The 18,099-nt window shown below is 38.1% G+C and overlaps 1 protein-coding gene across 4 annotated transcripts in view; it reads right to left on the reverse strand.

The window, feature by feature from the left end:
* synpra (synaptoporin a) overlaps nt 1-18,099 on the reverse strand; it is a 338,192-nt gene that overhangs the window by 101,527 nt on the left and 218,566 nt on the right. For 3 of the 4 annotated variants that reach the window (XM_063067973.1, XM_063067974.1, XM_063067975.1), the window contains one exon: nt 12,307-12,431. In XM_063067973.1, the coding sequence (XP_062924043.1) occupies nt 12,307-12,431 (125 nt within the window). Of the gene's footprint in view, nt 1-8,198; nt 8,303-12,306; nt 12,432-18,099 lie in introns of those variants that run through there. The other variant, XM_063067976.1, reaches the window with a different exon arrangement.

Here is an 18,099-nt window from a genome sequence, read left to right on the forward strand (position 1 = left end):
GCCCCAATCTCCTACCCTCTCTTGGTATCCCTTCATGCCCTGACCACACAAGAATCTATCAACCTCTGCCTTAAATCTATATAAAGACTTGACCTCCACAGCTTGCCTGTAGCAAAAAAGTTCCATGGATTTGCCACTTTCTGGCTAAAGAAATTCACACTTCATCTCACACTTCACTGAGCTACATTAGCACCCAATCTTATTTGGAAATTCTCACCCAACTGTAATACCCCAAGCACATTGACCAGCTACATGTTCCATAATTTACCAACTCTGGCCATTTATTCATCCCTAGTTTCCTTTCCTCACCAATCTGTATGGGACTGACAATTCCTTAAGCCTTAAATTCTGAAATCCTTTCCCTTACCTCCCTGTCTATCCTTCTTCTTTAAGACAATTTTTAAAGCCTACTCTTTGAGTGAAGTTTCAGTTTGAGAATGCCATACAATCTAATCTGCTGCATTTAGCATTTCACAACATTAAATGTCCTACATAAAATCAGATTGTTCCATTTGTACAGAATAGAAATGAAGAATAACTGACATGCCTAAAACCAATTATGCTCAGTGTAATCCCCGCTAAATATTATGATCCATCTCTATTTATTGATCTTCATTTTCTCCTTGCACAATAGATGAGCTAAAATGTTCAGCTGTCTGTGAAGCATACGCAGTATGAATAGTTTGTTATGATTATAATCGGCATGTAAATGCCGTGTAAAGATGATAAAACTTAGATAATTAGGAACACTCTTGATCAACATGAATTATGTTGCAAAATCATGCATAGAAAATTCTTTATAACCCAAGAATTTAAGCAACACTATGAAAACAAGAATTACAGTTGCCATGGTTACAACCACCAGAAAACAAATCCACCATAAAATCAGCATGTATAATTTTTTAAGAAAATATTTTATAATACTGGTTTAGGGAACAAGTTCACAAATAAATGGCGTGATGCATTTGAAAGCTAATAGTCTCCTTTTGTTGACATACTGTTGGGTTGATAATAACTAACCAATTCAGCAGAAGGTGCCTTAAAATAAGATTTGTAACTTGCCACTGCATTGTTGATTCTGATTAGTAAATTGCAACTTTCACAAGGTATCTTAATATGCAGCTGCCAATTTCTGCTTTGACGGACACTTTTGATATGAAATTAGAATCGTATGATCCACTTTGGATTCTAATAGCCATTTTAGTGTAGATCTGCATGGATTAAAGTTTCCAAGTAGTTTCACTGGAGGTATGGAAGCACATGAAAGCATGTTTTGAAAAAGAGATCAAAGAAGGGGACTATTCGGCTGTTCCATTTTACACATAGTACACACTGTAGTCCTTCTCCCATGATACACAAAACTTCCTTAACAGCCACCCGGTGAGTTAACAAAACCCATCCAAAACCACATCATAGGTAAAAAAGCAATGTCAGAATGTTAAAGTTGAAATTTCACTCCATAGAAAGAAGACATCACAAAAAGGCATCCAGAATTCGAACTAATTTTATGTACTGTTTAGTGTAAGTAATTTATGACAATTTTTTTTACATTGTCAGCATCATACAAATACAGACATGCAGTTAGTGCTATTAAAGTGTTGTATGTTATAAATAATGCAAGGCATTAATCTGGCATCTGTGCTTGATGAAATGAGCTATAGTTTTGCAAACCGTACAATTATTCTGAATATATAATGTCCATTTTAAAGAATATCTGAATTATTAATAGCATTATAATGCTGTTATTGGATTGTTTATATCGATCTAAATATTTTGAACACAGGAAAAAAATCATATTCCTTGCCAAAGCTGTAAATCCACCTTTCAATGCAATGAAAATTTGGCCCAATAATCTGTTTTACTGACTGCCATATAAACAATGAAGACAAAAGTTAATCTAGCTAATGATTCAGTAAAGTTCCTTTCCTGGCTGTGAGTTTGAGTTCAGAAACTACTATTGGCATTCGCCATTTCTGGTTAAGAGGGAAACTCAACCAGGGTTCAACAGTGTTTAAAAGGTTGCAGCCCCATTTTCTACAAGGAACAACAAAGCAGCAAGAGGCCGAAAGAGCTCACAGGTCCTTGGGCAAGTGGAAAACCATTACCTGTTTTCAATATTTCACCTGCATTTTGAGAAGCACATGCATTTTGGAAAACAATATGCAAATTCAGCTGTGTTATTACCCTCCTTGTTGGAGCCATTTGACTAATGTGACTAGTGTTGCTGTGTAGGCTTCATTTATTCAAAGCAAAGCGATGTTGAGTGTGACAGGTTGCTGCGTTGTTGTATTTCATGGTATTCAGCTATTAATTAATGGTTATATTCCACAGAGGAACAGTAAACTCCTGAGAAAATAATGATGTTAAAAGTCAAACTCAGATCTCCTTCGATCATATATGGTGAGTGATTATAAAGACTTTTTCTGTTATATCTCACCCCCATCTTGATCTTGCTGTGTATCCATTATGCCCCACTTCATAATAAAAAAAATACGATTTCCACTTGGAAAATTACTTTCTAATTCAAAGTAATTCTTTTAGTATTGGAGAATATTAACTGAATGAGTGCTGAACAAATAATATCATTATGGTTTAGTCCAGATATGGTTTAGTTATGGTACCATTATGGTTTAGTTCAGTCCTCTGCAACTGCACACCAAATGCCCCCTCAAAATCACATCTGCCTTATGTGTGGTGGTGATAATAACTTGGGTTAGCCTTGGGCATACAGATGCAAAAAATTTCAGGGAGACTTACTTCCAAACTCGACCTAACATAGGAAATTGGGCTCAAGCAGGTCTTAAAGTTGGAGTGGTGATTTTTTTTGGCAGATAATTTGAGTGTAGTTATTTCTGAGGATACTAATAATGAGTGTACTAATAATTAGAAGAATCTAGCATCAGTGATGGAAACACAGAAAAATAAGAGCAGATGTAGGCCATTTGGCCTTCTGAGCAGTCATCACACAATCATGAATGTATTGTTTGCAAGTCAGCAATATATTACCACTCTCTCCTCATATATCCTTTATATGTCTGGGAATTTATCTTTAAAAGTCAATGGCCTGGCCTCTAGTGCCTTGTGATAGCAAATTCCACATGTTCACCACCTCTGTATGAAGAAATTTCTCCTCTACTCAGTTCTAAATCTGTTGATCTGAGATCGTGAAACTTCACTTTAGACATCCTAGCCAAGAGCTAAAATCCTTCCTGCATCCAATCTATCTGGTCCTGTCAGAATATATTAGTTTAATTAAGATTACCTCTCTTTCTTCTAAACCATAATGAAAATAATCTCAACCTAGATTAGTCAACCAAATCTCTTGTCATGCAGCAATCACACTATCAAAGAAATCAGTCTGATAGCATTATAATTATAAAAGTAACATAATTTCCATTCATTTTCACATGTAATTATTTAACTGTTTCACTCTATGGTCCTGATCTTCCTTCATTCTAATGAGTGCTAAAAAAAACTCATCCAAAATCCATCCCTCCCCAAAAGACAAATACTTCTTATCCCCTTCAATTACAAACCAATGTTGTCTTCCTGCAGTATTCCTTTCAGTAACCTCAATCTGAACCTAGACTAGGATATTCAGTATTTACAAATAACCTAACTGAGAAAATCATGTGAGTTTTAGCAGCATATTTTCATTCATTCAGGATTAGTGACAAATCTCACATAATGAATGCCAGAAAAGAGCAGGTAATTCTCTGTTAAATTAAAAGGCTTTTTACAAAGGCCACCAAGTGGATTTTAAATTTTATGAGTGAAGTTTATCAAATGTAACTTCTGTGTTTGAGTGTAGTTACAGTAACATCACTTCTGTCGCACCATCACAGATAACCTGAAAATGGCAGCTGTCTTTGAAAACGATGGAAATAATCAAATAGTGCATTTAAAAGTATGTTTATTAAATCACATTAATGATGGCATTAACTTCACACCTTTGCTGCAATGGATCATTTGTTTATTTTAGAATTTGCAATAACAACTTCAATATGAAGGAGAGGAATTTAAATGATAAGGAATACCAGTAACCAGTTGAATCAGACTAGCTTGTCAACTTGATAAGTTTTGAGCTCCATTAGGCTCCAATACATTTAATTATACTCCAAGTTAAAATGCCTTATATGTTTCATTAATTTGGATTATAGTGGGCTAGATTTTATGGTACTGTATGTGTATTCATTGAAAGCTAACTTATCATCTATTCTTCAAAAATTTCATAGATACCCCTGCTGTGTTTGCGTCCACACCACCCACCACTCGCTGAGTAAAATACTTATCCCACACAATTTACCCCTTTGAACCTACCTTTATCACCTTAAAAACACATTTGAATAATCTATTGTCTAAAGGGGGTGGTGGGGTGGGGTTACACCTCTACCAAGGGAGGTTTTAGGTGTTCCTTCCTTCCATTAGCCTTCAGTTCACCCTTGCTTGGACAAAGTGTAGCACATGTTTAATCCCCCTCCCCCAAATCAGGGCCACATGAAGCCATGGGAGCAGGTGGTGGATGGTCGTATGAGCAGCTGGTGTGTATTCCTAAATCCAATTCCTAAATGGACATTGAACCCACGAACACTACATCACATTTTTTTTATTACTTCTGTTTTTGAACTATTTTTACTTTTACTATTTAATATACATGTACTGTATTTACTTACTGTAATTGATTTACTTATTTTTTTCCTATATTATCATGTATTGCATCGTACTGCTGCTGCTAAGTTAACAAATTTCATGACATATGCTGGTGATTTTAAACCTGATTCTGATATCAAAAGTTATGGTTATGCGATCACTGATGGCAGGCAGACAGTCCCTGAAGAGTACTGATAATGGCTCGGACCACCGGTCTTGTAAAGACACTGCCTGGAAGAAGGCAGTGGTAAACCATTTCTGTAGGAAAATTTGCCAAGCACAATCATGGTCGTGAGACCGTGATAGCCTACGTCATATGACACAGCACATAATGATGACGATGATGCTTGGCAAAAGTCATGGATACCTCAAGCAATAGTGTTTTTTAGTCTGTTAGTCATACTACATCCATAATTTGTGGTTGGTTTGGACCCTGGGATGCTGAATTTAACAGCTATGACATTCCCTCTGCAAACACTCTCCATCACTATATCAAAACAAATTCAGTGAAAGATATATTGAGGCCTGAACGTTTCAGTTTTAGTTTTGGTTCACTTGGGAATGTTACTTTAGTTTCAGCAAAATCAGGTGTTTTTGGGTATTTACATCTTTCACTCAGGGGGTGGATGCATCAATTTTTAGCCCACATAAATTGAAAATTGTAATAACACCAATTACAGATTAGCCTCAGGCTTCCAACAAAATCTTCATTTCCTTTCATGTAATGACAAACTCCTTCTAGTTTCTGGCCATTTTTCACCAGTGTCATGTCAAGCACATTTTACAAACATTTTATAAACATCATTAGTTTGTATATACATGTTAATGGCTACACACACACACACACACACACACACACACATACACACATATATATTTCATCAGGATATATTAATGAAACCATAACTTCTACAGGCTTGATATATATTGTTGATACAGAGTGTATTGGTGGAAAAAGGATGTTCAGGCTTCTTTTTCCCTATTGGCATAGGATTCTTCATTGTCATTTTTATAACAATGTTTTTTGACCAGTCAGCGTTGTTGCCTCTGAACTGAGTCCCCGAACCTGGAGGATTGGTGGACTACTCTTAGTCTTGTCTCTACCCTTTGATCTGTTTGGCATGGGTGACCCTACCAAGAGTCAAAGCACAAGGTGCTGACTCCAGCCAACATAGCTCTTCAGGTCATTGAGGCATGAACGTTTCCAAACCCTATGCAAGGACGTGGTCCTCTCGAAGGAAAAATAATATCTGTAACACCATTTACTGCTGGTGTACCAAGTTTCCTTAAGATACAAAGTAAATGAAATTCCTATCCACAATTACTTAGATAATGCAAGTATCTTTTGATCTATTATTTGTTGTTGAGGTAGTTAAGATGTAAGTATTTTACATATTTGTTTACAACTGCCTTCTTAAGAACTTCCTTAAGGTTTGTAACTGTTCATCAAATAATAAAAAAACATGTAGGGATGACTTCCAAGTTGGGAAAATGACATTTAAAATTCAAGCCATTGAGTTATTGCTTTGTGGATAGTTTAATGCTGCTGTTTTATTCAGTGATTCAGCACCTTCCTGATTAAGTCTAAAACCTCATCAGCACACATAACCCAAAGCTCAGTGACTTTGGGTCTTCAGTATAATTTAAACTGTACTCTCTGCTTCATGTAAGCTGACAGGCATTATGCAGGGGCTCACTAGGTAGATTTGAAGATCTTCTACGTAGAATTAGTGAGTCTGAGGTACTATCCTCTCAGGTTCTAACTTTTGCCACCTGCTAAGGCTCCTGAGACTTGCCACCTTCCAGCCTGTTGGGTGACATTGGATGTTTTGGTGACAGTCAGCCAGCTGCAACATGGACCAGACCCAACAATCAAGCCACAATCAGATCAGCTTTTGCTGCTTGCCAGCAAGAATTAAGACCTTTAATATTTTCTCATTTACCTTTAATGATGAATTGTAATCATATGGCATAGGAAGCAGCAATTGGCCCATCTTGCCTGTGACCACTGGTACCACACACTGACTTGTTTCCCAGAGCCCCCTGTAGCCGCTTTACTTCTCAAGTATACATGCTATTCCTTTTTGAGAGTTAACTTGCATTCACACTTGAAGTTGTGTATACCCAAAAGCTTGCTGGATTTTGTTTTTGATTCTGCAGAATCGTGTATTGAATATTCCCCCTAGGAAGGTCACCCAGTCTGACTGATCCTGCCTACACTGTCAGAGATCAAACTCTTGAGTATCTGTTTAAAACTTGCTGCAAGCACCAGTCTGCCAAAAACAAAACAAGTGACACCAATACATTACAACTGGTAGTGACCTTATATGTCATTCATAAATTTGCCACTTAGTTTGCAGAACATTTTGAAAATCCCACAGCAGAATATGGATCAGAATTTTGCATGAGCAGTGTGCTTCTCCACGGTCCTTGAACATTTTCTTTCTTGATGTCACCTAATACACAATGCTTTGAAGTTCCATGAGCTTACTTCCCCAGGCTCCAAATAAAAACAGCCTCCCAGATTGTCTCATTTCTTTAGACACGCCATGTTCAAACACAAAAGAGCAGCTTGGAAACCCAGCTCCCAGTATTGGTTGGAAAAGTGGAATATGGCCTTGAGTTTTTGGATGTTGAAAGGAACAATCTAGAAGAATCCTGAATTTTAAACAGCTATTTTGCTATTTCATAATTGAAAGTATTATTATACTTTTTTTACCTTTTGTAAATATTACTTACAAAATAATGTTTCGTATTATTGGAGAATGTGAACTGAATATTATCTTTCAATGCACAGGAACAGAGAAGCATACCCGTGACAGGAGATTTGATTTATTTGGCAGCATAGTCCTTGGAGCAGATTTAACTTAGTCATTCCATTAACATATTGGGCAGCATCAAACAGCAGGGAGAAGTCCACAGCTAACAGGATTACAAAGCTGGAGATAACCATGGAAATCAGCAGTTGGAATGTCAACCCCATTTCTGCACTCAAGATCATAAGCAACTTATTGACCTCGTTACATGTTGAAGAATGGGCACATTGCCACATTCATATTGATCTCATTTAGCGTGTTACCTCATTTACCTTCTTAAGTCCACGGAAAGACCCAGACTCAACGTCTTTCAGAGCAGCTTCTTCTCCTCCACCATTGGATTTCTAAACACTTCATGAACTCATGAACTGCACCTCAATGTTTATCTTCTACACTATTTATTTCTTCTGTAACTCATAATCATTTTTATGTCTTGTACTTTACTGCTGCCACAAAATGACAAATTTCACGACATGTAGTACGTCAGTGATAGTAAATCTAATTATGAATCTGAACCTGAAACACATCACTTCTTGCAACAGCTCTGAATGTAGATGTATCTCTCTGTATACACGTAGTGCCCTCCCAATCTTCCCAGTCGCCACTGACACTCAGTGGTGCTCTGTCATTCCTTTTCCTCATCGTCACCAATTGCAGAAGTTAGTACAGAATACTGTGAACACTTGAGAAAGGACAGAATTCTCAGTCTCAATACACACAACATTTGCTTACCTGAACTGAAGAATGATCATGCATGTCATGAAAATTGTGAAAAAAAATCTTCCCTTGAAAATTTTAATCCATGCCTTTACTATTTCACCTGATCTGCAGGTTGTACTGCAAAAGGAGAACAACTCCTCCCCAGACAAATGCCTTCCACAGAACTACTCAGACACAGAATGTGTTTGCAGTTAATGCCTCACCCCTCATTAGTGAGCCACAGGTGCAGAGACAAGGGCCACAATCTACAGACATCAGGATATCAGGATCCTCCAATCTCTGCCCAGGTGGGAGCAGATGTCAATCTGGGGATGAAACAGAAATTGTGTGCAGCTCTGTTAGGATTCCCAGCCCCAGAAAGTCCTCTTGCAGGGAGATTAGAGGAATGCATATTGAGCATAAGATTCATGTCACAAACATCTGCAATGATGCCATTGACCCTAAGAAGAATTCCACATGCAAGAAGCATCAAATGTAGCAATCCAACTAATGTAGCTACTGTAGGTCTTTACTAAGGGCTTACAGATTATGAGTGTCACTTTTCAAAAAGTTGAAAGATACCCGAGCATTGGCTGCTCCATGCCTCACTTCCGTATTAAAAAAATGCAGTGCCTCACAGAGGGAAATGTCAGAAGACCACAAGAGCACATAGGGTTCTGATAAAAAGAATCAGAATCATATTTATGATGTGAATTTGTTTTGAAGAGCATTATGTTACTAACTAGCAGTGGAGTGTTGTGCTTCTGCTAGTCTGTATGGTTGAGAATGAGACAACTTGTACATTGAGTTTGTCTCCATGCTGTTCTCATAACGCACTTACCCATTGCACCCACGTGCCTTCAACCTTCAGGCCTTGTTCTGATGACCTTTTTACAGTTTGTGCTGCCAAAGGTTATTTAAATAATTTCTGATCTTTAAGAGGTTAAAATCATGTAAATAGCAAAAATATAAAAATAATACAAATAATGCAAATTAAATATGAATGTCATACCTTTACTTAAATTCACATTTAATTTGCATTTTTATTATAGTCTTAATATTACTTTATGTATATAAATAATATACATATAAAGTCTTACATAAAAGTCTTAAAAGTCTTTATATCACTTTATGTTTGGTTTTAATTATATTGAATACTATTAATTTATTTTAGATAATTAAAACCAAACATAAAGGGATATAAAGAGAAATAAACACCAACATTGTAATCCCTTTAATGAAGGCAGAAGTATTATTCATATAAGATGGGTGAAGGGATGCAAATCATGCTTGACTCAATATGAGCATTTGACATTTTTTCCACTCCCACATTGTATTGTGCTGACCTATGAGAAGCACCATGTTAGTGGTCCCTTATTAAACATTTTGCAAAAGGTATGCATGGTTTGTACTCAACCTCAAAGCATTTTCTGACATTACTTTCTGACATGCACCGAAAAGTTCCTTTTTAACTTTTGTGGAATAGTGAGACTATGGGCAGCCTTTGAGCAGCAGGGTCAGAGAAGGTGTGTATGGTTGTTTGTTAGACTGGATTGTGTTGAGGCAAAAATTGTCATCCAGATTTCATTGGTGGCATAGCTAAAGGCGAACAGAATCCAGGAATTCAATGCTGCAATGTCTTCTGTTTCTAGGGCACTGGCTGAATCTTCTTCCTTCTCTTTTTCTTTAGACATAGAGACTGAGTCCAACACTTGCTGCCCTGAGCAGACCACCACTGTTCTTGATACTATGCCTGGATCATGTTGAAAAGAAATCAAGGAATCTAAAATACAATCTGAAATGTATTTTTGCTTGTGAACGTTTCAAATGAACAGATGGCTTTGACTGGAGCACTTCGGATCATTACCACAGTTCCTCACCAGGCTAATCAATCATGTTTTCAATGAGCAGTTGGAAGATGATAGTTGGAAAGTGTAGGATGATTGGATCCTGGCAGCTGTATAAGTATTTATTTTAATGTGCAATACCTTATTATAAATTAATGAACACATACATATATATGTGTTCCAGAGCTAGAGAAAGATCTTGTGGTTGCAGGTCAGATGACCATCAATGATATGAAACCTTTTCTAGTTGGTGAACACTCTAGCAGATCTAGGTATACCTCTACAGTCACATGGTATGTAGTTGCAGTAATGAAAAGCAGGCATGTCATGGTTGGTGAGGGTCTTTAGCGATGGATGCCACCTTCTTGAGGCACTGCCATTTGACGATGTCCTCAATGATAGGGAGGGCTGGCCCATGACGGAGCTGCCTGAGGCTACAACCCACTGCAGACTCTTATGGTCCCGTGCATCGGAGCCCCCATACCAGGCGGTGATGCAACGAGCCACAATGCTCTCCACCGTACATCTGTAGAAATTCGCAGAAGTGTTTGGTGGCACACCAGATCTCCTCACGTTCCTAATGAAGTAAAGCTACTGGTGCGCCTTCTTTGTGATTCTTTAAGTGTTGACTCAATTCCCACTTGTCGGTGCAGTAGCAATGCAGAAGTTGCAAGCTTTACATGGAGGTCCAAACAGGAGCGGGTATCAATACCATATGCAGCTCATGTTTACCATACCAAGAGAGAGTGAACTGTTATACAGCTAATAGTTGGGTCAGATGTACAATTATTAGCCCGAAATGTTAACTCCGCTGCTCTGTCCACAGATACTGCACAAACTGTTGAATATTTTCAGTACTTTGTTTTTATTTGTGATTTGCAGCATCTATAGATTTTTTGCCTCTCTGTGTCATGATCTTGTTGGACTGAGGTCAAGTAACCAGATTCATAGAAAAACATTTCTCTTCTGGGGTGGTAAGTTTGATTTCCTTTTTATAGTATTGTGCACATTCCTTTGGAATAAGATCTACAGGCCATTGCAGGTAATATATGGGGTCCATTTTTACCAACATACATCAGTTGATTATGTCCTTAAGTCACCAAAAATTACTTGCTATAATAATCATACTTCCATGGTATGTGCTTGAATGCACTTGTTCATATGTAGGGATGCCTGTATATTGGGCATTTGTAACTCAGATACATCTGTATCAGTTTAAGAGTATAAGACCATAAGACAGAGAGGCAGAATAAGGCCTTTGTGTCTTCTGCACCATTCCATCGTGGCTGATTTATTATCCCTCTCAACTCCATTCTCCTGCCTTCTCCCTGTAACCTGTGGTGCCCTGACTAATCAAGAATCTATCAACCCCTGCTATAAATATACCCAATAACTTGGCTTTCACAACTATCTGTGGCAATAAATTCAACACATTCAGCACTTCCTCATCATCTCTGTTATCTAAGTGGATGTAGATCTACTCTGAGGCTATGCCCTCTGGTTCTAGAATCTCCCTCTATCAAAAACATCCACTGAAAGTTAACTCTGTCTAGGGCTTCCATTATTCGATAGGTTTCAATGAGACCCCTCCTCATTCTTCTGAACTCGAGGTGAGTACAGGCCCAGGGCCATTAAACGCTCCTCATACAGTAATTCTTTCTTTCCTGGGATCATCCTTGTGTGCATCCTTTGGACCCTCTCCAATGCCAGCACATCTTTTCTTCGAGAAGGAGCCCAAAACTGCTCACAATATTCCAACTGCGGCCTGACTGATGCTTTATAAAGCCTAAGCATTACATCCTTGCTTTTATATTCTAGACCTCTTGAAATGAATGCTAACATTGCACTTGCCTTCCTTATAATTGACTCAACCTTCAGGGAATCCTGCAAGAGGACTCCTAAGCCCCTTTGCACCTATGATTTTTGAAATTTTCTGCCCATTTAGAAAATTGGTTATGCCTTTATTCCTTCTACCTAAGTGCATGATCATACACTTCCAGACACTATATTCCGTCAGCCACTTCTTTGCCCCGTCTCCCAATTTGTTTAAAATTTGAAGTTTAAATCAGCTTGAACCATAAACAAATGCAAATTCATATAAAAAGAAACCTTAGGACAGAAAAACTGGTTAACTAGTTTCCGAAAGTTATTCAGCAAGCAATCAGTGAAAATTTTATATCATAATGAGATCATATTGTTGAAGTTCAGACACATACTGTAGCTGATTAATGAAAGATTGAATAGTTCCTTCAGTGAATTATCATACTAAACACAATAAGAATATAAAAACATACCTGAAAGGATATGAAAATCCAATCTCTATATTCAGGTTACTTTCAGATTTGTTTGCACAATCCACACTGACTTTCAGTGCTCCTGAGTAACCACCACATGTTGCAAATGCAAAGATTGCAAAAATCTGCCAAGAGAAAAAAAAATGGACATTTGACCTATTGTGGCAAGTTGCTATTGTATTTTAACCATCAAGGCAGAATGAAAAAGCTATTTATAAAATGACTGTTTAATCAAAATCGATTAAATTCATTAAACAGAGATTAACTAGAGATCTGTGCATTTGACCTCCTTTTCTTCAGTTGGACCCAGCAACCACGGAGCATTAATGTACTGAGCTGTACTTCAGCAGCAGGCCATGACTGGTGAACATTCCACAACATCAGACACTGACCATCAGCAAAATAGTTTACTTTATCTTGTTGCTTGAATTAATCCTTAGTATTGGTTAAAATTAAATTTTTAAAAAGTAATCATTTTACAATGCACATAAGATTTTGAATAGTTTTCAAACATCTCCTATTATCTGTTCAAAAGTCTTCATTTCTCCCATTACCATTCTTGTGCCTATTTTGTATTAAAATAAGTGCAATGGTCCATCAGAGTGAAAGTGGTGGTATTTGCCTCTGACCTTAAGGAAACTGTATCTCGTTTCCCAAATACATTTGCTGTCTGCCATTAGTTACAGGAACACCTGGTGCACAGCAGCGGTGAAGGCAACAAGCAAGTTGAATTCTTTAAAGAGTAAATCAGGAGCTAAAGCCCACAATTTTAAACTAGCATTTAAAATAATTTAGAGTTTGGAACGTGCGCTCAACATTAATGCAGATATTCAAATATCATTGAGTAAAATGGAAAAAAATGTGCAATAATATGAAATATTGAACAGCGAGCATCACAATCCATATGATACTTTTAGTCTAGAGATTATGTTAAGCAATAACTATGGTTTAGAAAATTTAAACTCCCCAATAAATGATCACATACATTTCCTGTAGTGAGTACAATTTGGAATTAATTTAGTTTCTCACTGATCCACTTATTAACAAAGATTCAATCAATACGACCTATGGGGGCTCAAGGAATCTAAGAGAGCAACTTCAGATTTTCAGTATTTAATGAACAATTACTTAGTCCTTAACAATGATAAAAAAACAAGCCAAAATATATCATAAATATTATTGATTGCTATAGGAGTGCAATGCAATGGAAAACATAACCTGAAAATTACAAAAATAGAATTTTTTTTGAAATGTTGAATGCTTGAAACTGCTGCTATCCCAGTTAATATATTGATCACAGTGCAGAATTAGATAATTATATGGGTGGGGTGGTGTATTGGTTAACAGAACATTATTACAGTGACAGTGACCTGGGTTCAGATCTGCCGTTGTCTGTGAAGAATTTGTATGTTCTTCCTTTGACCATGTGGTTTGCTCCCACATAACAAAGATGTATGGGTTACTAGGTTAATTGGTTACATGGGTGTCATTGAGCCAGGAGGGCCCATTACCATGGTGTGTCTCTAAATAAAATAAATTAAAGCTCTACATAATAAAATGGATACCAGACTGAGCTGATACTGTGGAATGATAAACCCAGAACAATTATGATTTGGACTTTACCCCATGATCCTATGGTTGGGTTTTTAATAAAAAGTCTGTTATTAAAGCAGAAGTATCTCCACTAATCTAAAATGGATATTGTTCTAAAACAATTAATAATTAATCCTGATATAAAGCACCAGAAAATATATGCTCAGGATATTCTGTTTAAAAGTGAAAAAAAAACAACTCAATGTTTGATTTGAACTGCCTGGGAAATAATTATAAGTCTATAATCTTATGATTAGAAATTAAAGTCTGATTTCTTTGGGTGTGCTTCACAAAAAGCACCACCAGCCAGTTGGGTTTCCTCTAAATAAAATAGTGACATGAGGTAAGATGTGGTCAGCGTATTGCTCTGGTGGTTTTGCACACCAGCGCAAACTGCGCTCTATTACATTTCCTGTTGGACCCTGCAAGCAGAGTTTACAGCTATGAAGCCTTTGCTATACTGGCTATTGAGAAGCGAGGAAGATTTCTTAGCACATTGACAAAATATCAGTTCAAGTGAAGATGAATGGGTTAAAAACTGATGGACAGAATGGACTGAGAATAGTACATTGCTTGGCCCAGATGACTCACATTTCAAATTGCTGAAGAAAGTACGAGAGAAGATAAGGGAAATAATCCAATCCTCCCCAGATATGAAGGGAGGTTCTTCTTGGACCAAAAAATGATTGAGGTGAAATATGACAGAAAATTTACAAGAGAATGTTAAGTTTGGATGAGATATAATAAACGCAAGAGATCCTGCAAATGCTGGAAGTCCAGGTTAACACACACAAAATCCTGGAGGAACTCAGCAGGCCAGGCAGCATGGATCTCAGCCTGAAACAACAATGCTACCAGACCAGCTCAGTTCTTCCAGGATTTTGTGTGTGTTACAGAGAGAAATGTTGTTCCCCTTTACCCAAGTTACAGAAACTAGGAGGCCACAGATTTCAGGTTTCTTGGCAAGGGTTATCGGGGGGGGGGGGCACCGTTATGAGGAGGTATGGTAATGACCTAGCACTCATTGCAATGGATGTGGTGGAACAGGGATGATCAATGATTTCATGGTTAAAGGGATTAAAAACTTGCAGGCTATTGGGCTGAGTGGGAGAACAGGAGGAGACTGAATGGCTCAGCCGAGATCTAACCTGGTCCCAACATATCAATGCACTTATAAAGAAGGCAAGACAGCGGCAATACTTCATAAGGAGTTTGAAGAGATTTGGTATGTCAACAAAAACACTCAAAAACTTCTATAGATGTACTGTGGAGAGCATTCAGGCAGGCTGCATCACTGTCTGGTATGGAGGGGCTACTGCACAGGACCAAAAGAAGCTGCAGAGGGTTGTAATTCTAGTCGGCTCCATCTTGGGCACTAGCCTACAAAGTACCCTGGACATCTTCAGGGAGTGGTGTCTCAGAAAGGTGGCATCCATTATTAAGGACCTCCAGCACCCAGGGCATGCCCTTTTCTCACTGTTACCATCAGGCAGGAGGTATGGAAGCCTAAAGGCACACACTCAGCGATTCACGGACAGCTTCTTCCCCTCTGCCATCCGATTCTTAAATGGACATTGAACCCTTGGACACTACCTCACTTTTTTAATGTACAGTATTTCTGTTTTTTGCAGAATCTATTCAACATATGTATACTGTAATTGATTGATTTATTTATTATTATTTTAATTTTTTTTTCTTCTATATTATGTATTGAATTGAACTGCTGCTGCTAAGTTAAGCAATTTCACGTAGCATGCCAGTGATAATAAACCTGATTCTGATTCTGGATCGTGCTGTCACATCTCCATAGCAATCGCAGGACAATGGCAGGAAAAGCTCTAACCAATGTCCACCCCCACCACCACCACAAGGCATAAGCTGATTGGCTCCTGTGCCACAGGCCCAAGCCAGTTTCCCAAGAGTCCCAGAATGACACAGATTAATGGCGAATAAAACCTCGCAAAATCTCAGCAGCTTTTATGCTGTACTTGCCCTTTAAAAATATGGAAGTGGAGCTATTTCTGAGCATTAATGTTTGCTTAATTGACGAATCTGACAATTGCAACGTGATTTATCTCCAGCACACCCAATGTACCTCCAATCTCTTTACTTGTTACTGCTAACCTCCTACTTCTTCCCCTTGATCACTGGAACAATCCAGAACATCTAGATGAAACATTTATAGACACAGCAAATTCAATTTAACAATGTATCCCCGTCATAGGAGCCTTTGCAATCTTGGTCTGACCCCAAAGCCAGACTTGCCTAGCAACGTGCAACACTTAAGGCAGAAAGATAGGAGCAGAAGTGGGCCACTCAATCCCTCAGGCCTATTCACAATTTAATTAAATAAATGTCTGATCTGTATGTGAACTCACTTACCTGCCCTAGTTCCATGTGTCTAATGCACTTTTATAAGAAAACTCTGCTGGTCAATCTCAGTTTTATTGAAAAGTATGCCCTGGTAAAGGGTCACTAACCCAAAATGTTAACTCTATATCTAATTCCAAAGATACTGTCTGAACTGCTGAGTGTTTGCCTCATTTTGTGTTCACATTTCAATTTTGTTTTAATTTTCTAGTCTCGTCTCTTTGATTGGAGCACCACTCTGTTTTCAAAATCTAACTTGCGAAATCCTCCTGATGTGTGTTTTCTTCATTTTACCAGATAAAACTGTGTGTGCAGCCAGTGCCATTTATTCTGACCGAAACTTTGGAGGGAACCAGATGGTTCGATTAGTCTTTTGTCCCTAGACCACTGCCAGAGTTTCCTAGCTTCATCCTCTAGTAGAGGCCACAGATACAAAGTAAGGGTGGAGAGATGTAAAGGGGAACTGAGAGGTACACAGCAGGTAGTAAGTACCTGGAATGCTGGAGGAAGTGTCGAAGTGGACACAACTGCAACATTTAAGAGAGATTTGGTTTGGTACATGGAAGGGAAAGGCCTGGAGGGTTATGGGTGAAATGTGGGCAACTGGGACTAGCAGGGAGGATGTTGTGGTTGGCATGGATCAGTTGGGCTGAAAGGCCTGCTTCTGAGCTGTATTACTTTGTGACTCTGTTATAACTTTAAAAATTAAACTCAGCCTAAGAACCTATTAAATATGAATAGGTTGTTTGAGCCTGTACTGTTTTTCATCAAGATTACAGTTGATCCATTACCTCAGTTTACTCCACTATCTCCATATCCTTTGATTCTCTTAATGTCTTTAAATCTTACAATCACAGTATTAAGTAAATTAAATGACCGAGCTACCACACATTTCCAATGTAGAGACTTCCAAGTGTGCACCATTCTCTGAGTTAAGGTATTTCTTTTCATCTCAACTCTAAATGGCCTATCCCTTATCTTGCTACTCTGATGCTAGTTCTAATCAGCCCAGACAGGAGAAACATCCTCCCTGCATTCACCCTGTTGAGCCTCGTAAAAAATTTGTAAACGTCAGTGATAGTACAGCACATTCTTGTAATGTTCGAGATTAAAGGCCTAGTCTAGTTAGTGTCTCCTCTTCTGATGAACCTATCATCCTGGACACCAGTCCGCTGAAGTGCTAAACAACATGGAGTATCAACATACAGCTTCCAAGGGACTGATATACATATAATTTTTCTATTAAAAGAGTTGCCAGTTTTGGTAGTCAAATGTCATGTTTATAGGTTTTGGTATATAATAACCCAGTCATCCATAATAATGGTGTTTACCTTTCAGCTCTTAGATACATCAGTGCAGCCATGAGCACTGTTACAATTTGCAAAAGATTCAAATTCATTTATTTATCGTGTGTACATTGAAACATACAGTGAAATGTGTTGTTTGTCTTAACAATCAACACGACCTAAGGATGTGCTGGGGGCAGCTCGCAAGTGTTGCCACACAATCTGGCACCAACATAGGATGCCTGCTATGTCCAGCATCTGGCAGAGGAAGGATAATCTAAGAAAATGCGAGCTTTTCTTCTCCAACGGCAAGAATGGAAAGCACAATGATGTTTAAATGGAGAAAATCAACAAGGTGTTGTGGTAGAAGGAGATCCACGCGTTCTTGTACACGAAATACAAAGTTAGCATGCAGACACAAGTAATCAGAAAAAGCAATTGAAAGCCACATTCTGTGGTTTACAGAGAGGTAGGAGAGGGGAGGGAAGATGATTCATGTTCAGTGATAGGGATTCTGAGCTTTTAATAGAGTTGATTGCCTCCA

Source organism: Mobula hypostoma, chromosome 15, assembly GCF_963921235.1.
Source record: "Mobula hypostoma chromosome 15, sMobHyp1.1, whole genome shotgun sequence".
Taxonomy (NCBI): domain Eukaryota; kingdom Metazoa; phylum Chordata; class Chondrichthyes; order Myliobatiformes; family Myliobatidae; genus Mobula; species Mobula hypostoma.